The sequence below is a fragment of the Aplysia californica genome, unplaced genomic scaffold (genome assembly GCF_000002075.1).
Source record: "Aplysia californica isolate F4 #8 unplaced genomic scaffold, AplCal3.0 scaffold01035, whole genome shotgun sequence".
Lineage (NCBI taxonomy): Eukaryota > Metazoa > Mollusca > Gastropoda > Aplysiida > Aplysiidae > Aplysia > Aplysia californica.
Window position 1 is genome coordinate 144,670 of NW_004798305.1, and position 1,290 is coordinate 145,959.

General features: G+C 42.2%; 1 protein-coding gene across 1 annotated transcript in view; it reads right to left on the reverse strand.

Annotated features, from left to right (window-relative positions):
* Positions 1 to 1,290, reverse strand: part of LOC101859055 (dynein heavy chain 6, axonemal) — a gene marked incomplete at its 3' end in the record, with an annotated part of 12,261 nt that overhangs the window by 4,601 nt on the left and 6,370 nt on the right. The window contains 2 exon segments of the mRNA XM_005111271.3: positions 216 to 351; positions 927 to 1,032. Of these exon segments, the coding sequence (XP_005111328.3) occupies positions 216 to 351; positions 927 to 1,032 (242 nt within the window).

The window sequence follows — 1,290 nt, forward strand, 5'->3', positions numbered from 1 at the left end:
AATAAACTTACTTGAGGTTGTAGTAGTGGTAGTTGTGGTTGTGGTATATAAACTTACTTGAGGTTGTAGTAGTGGTAGTTGTGGTTGTGGTATATAAACTTACTTGAGGTTGTAGTAGTGGTAGTTGTGGTTGTAGTGGCTGTATATATATAAACTTACTTGAGGTTGTAGTAGTGGTAGTTGTGGTTGTAGTGGCTGTATATATATAAACTTACTTGAGGTTGTAGTAGTGGTAGTTGACAGAGGACTTTGGCACGGCGGGGCTCATGTACAGGAAGCCGACCTTGGGCTGGTCGCGGATCACGCCGATGATCTGGTTCATGTCGCGGAGTCCTTCATACGACTTGGGGACTGAACACACACACAGACAGACAGACGAACAGACATGTTGGTTTATTCTTAGTAACGCTGAACTATGCTCATGGCATTGTTTGAAGAATGGTTTGGGTTTTTTTAGGGGTGGGAGGGTTTGTTTAGGGATTTTTTTGGTGTGTTTTTGAGGGGGGGGGGGGGGGGGGGGAGAGGAGAGAGAGAAAGTGTGTGTGTGTGAGTGTGTGTTAGAGTGTGTGTGTATGTGTGTATGTGTGGGTGTGAGTGGGTGCGCGCTTGGGAAGCCGACAATATAAACAGCCCAATAACCCTATCCGTACGTTGTGTTTTACTATCGTATCCATACGACGTGGGGAACTCTGTGCCACCACTTTCCAAAGAGGAAATTTACTCATTAATCTGATCCGTACGCTTTGCATAGCAGTCTGTCAAAATGATTTTTGAGAAATACTGAAAGTTTCAAAGAGATCTTCGTACTAGAAGTATTCTAAAAAGTGAAGAATACAACCCCGGGGGTACAAAATGACCCCAGGGCGTACAGATAGGGTTCAGCTCATCAGACACGGACAAACTGACTGGATTTTTAAAAAACTTACACTTCATCTTAGCCTGTGTGGGCACGGCCGGTCCGGAGGTGTGAGATTTCCCAACGGGTGACTTGCCTCGGTCTCTCGGGGTCACGGGGCGCGGCACCATCGTTTCCTGGCAGGGGAAGAGAACATAGGTTTTGTTTTAGTAAAAGTTTTTTGATGTTTCTCCATATCCAAAGTTGTAATTATAGATATTTTTGAGTTTCTCCATATCCAAAAGTTGTAATTATAGATATTTTTGAGTTTCTCCATATCCAAAGTTGTAATTATAGATATTTTTGAGTTTCTCCATATCCAAAAGTTGTAATTATAGATATTTTTGAGTTTCTCCATATCCAAAGTTGTAATTATAGATATTTTTGAGTTTCTC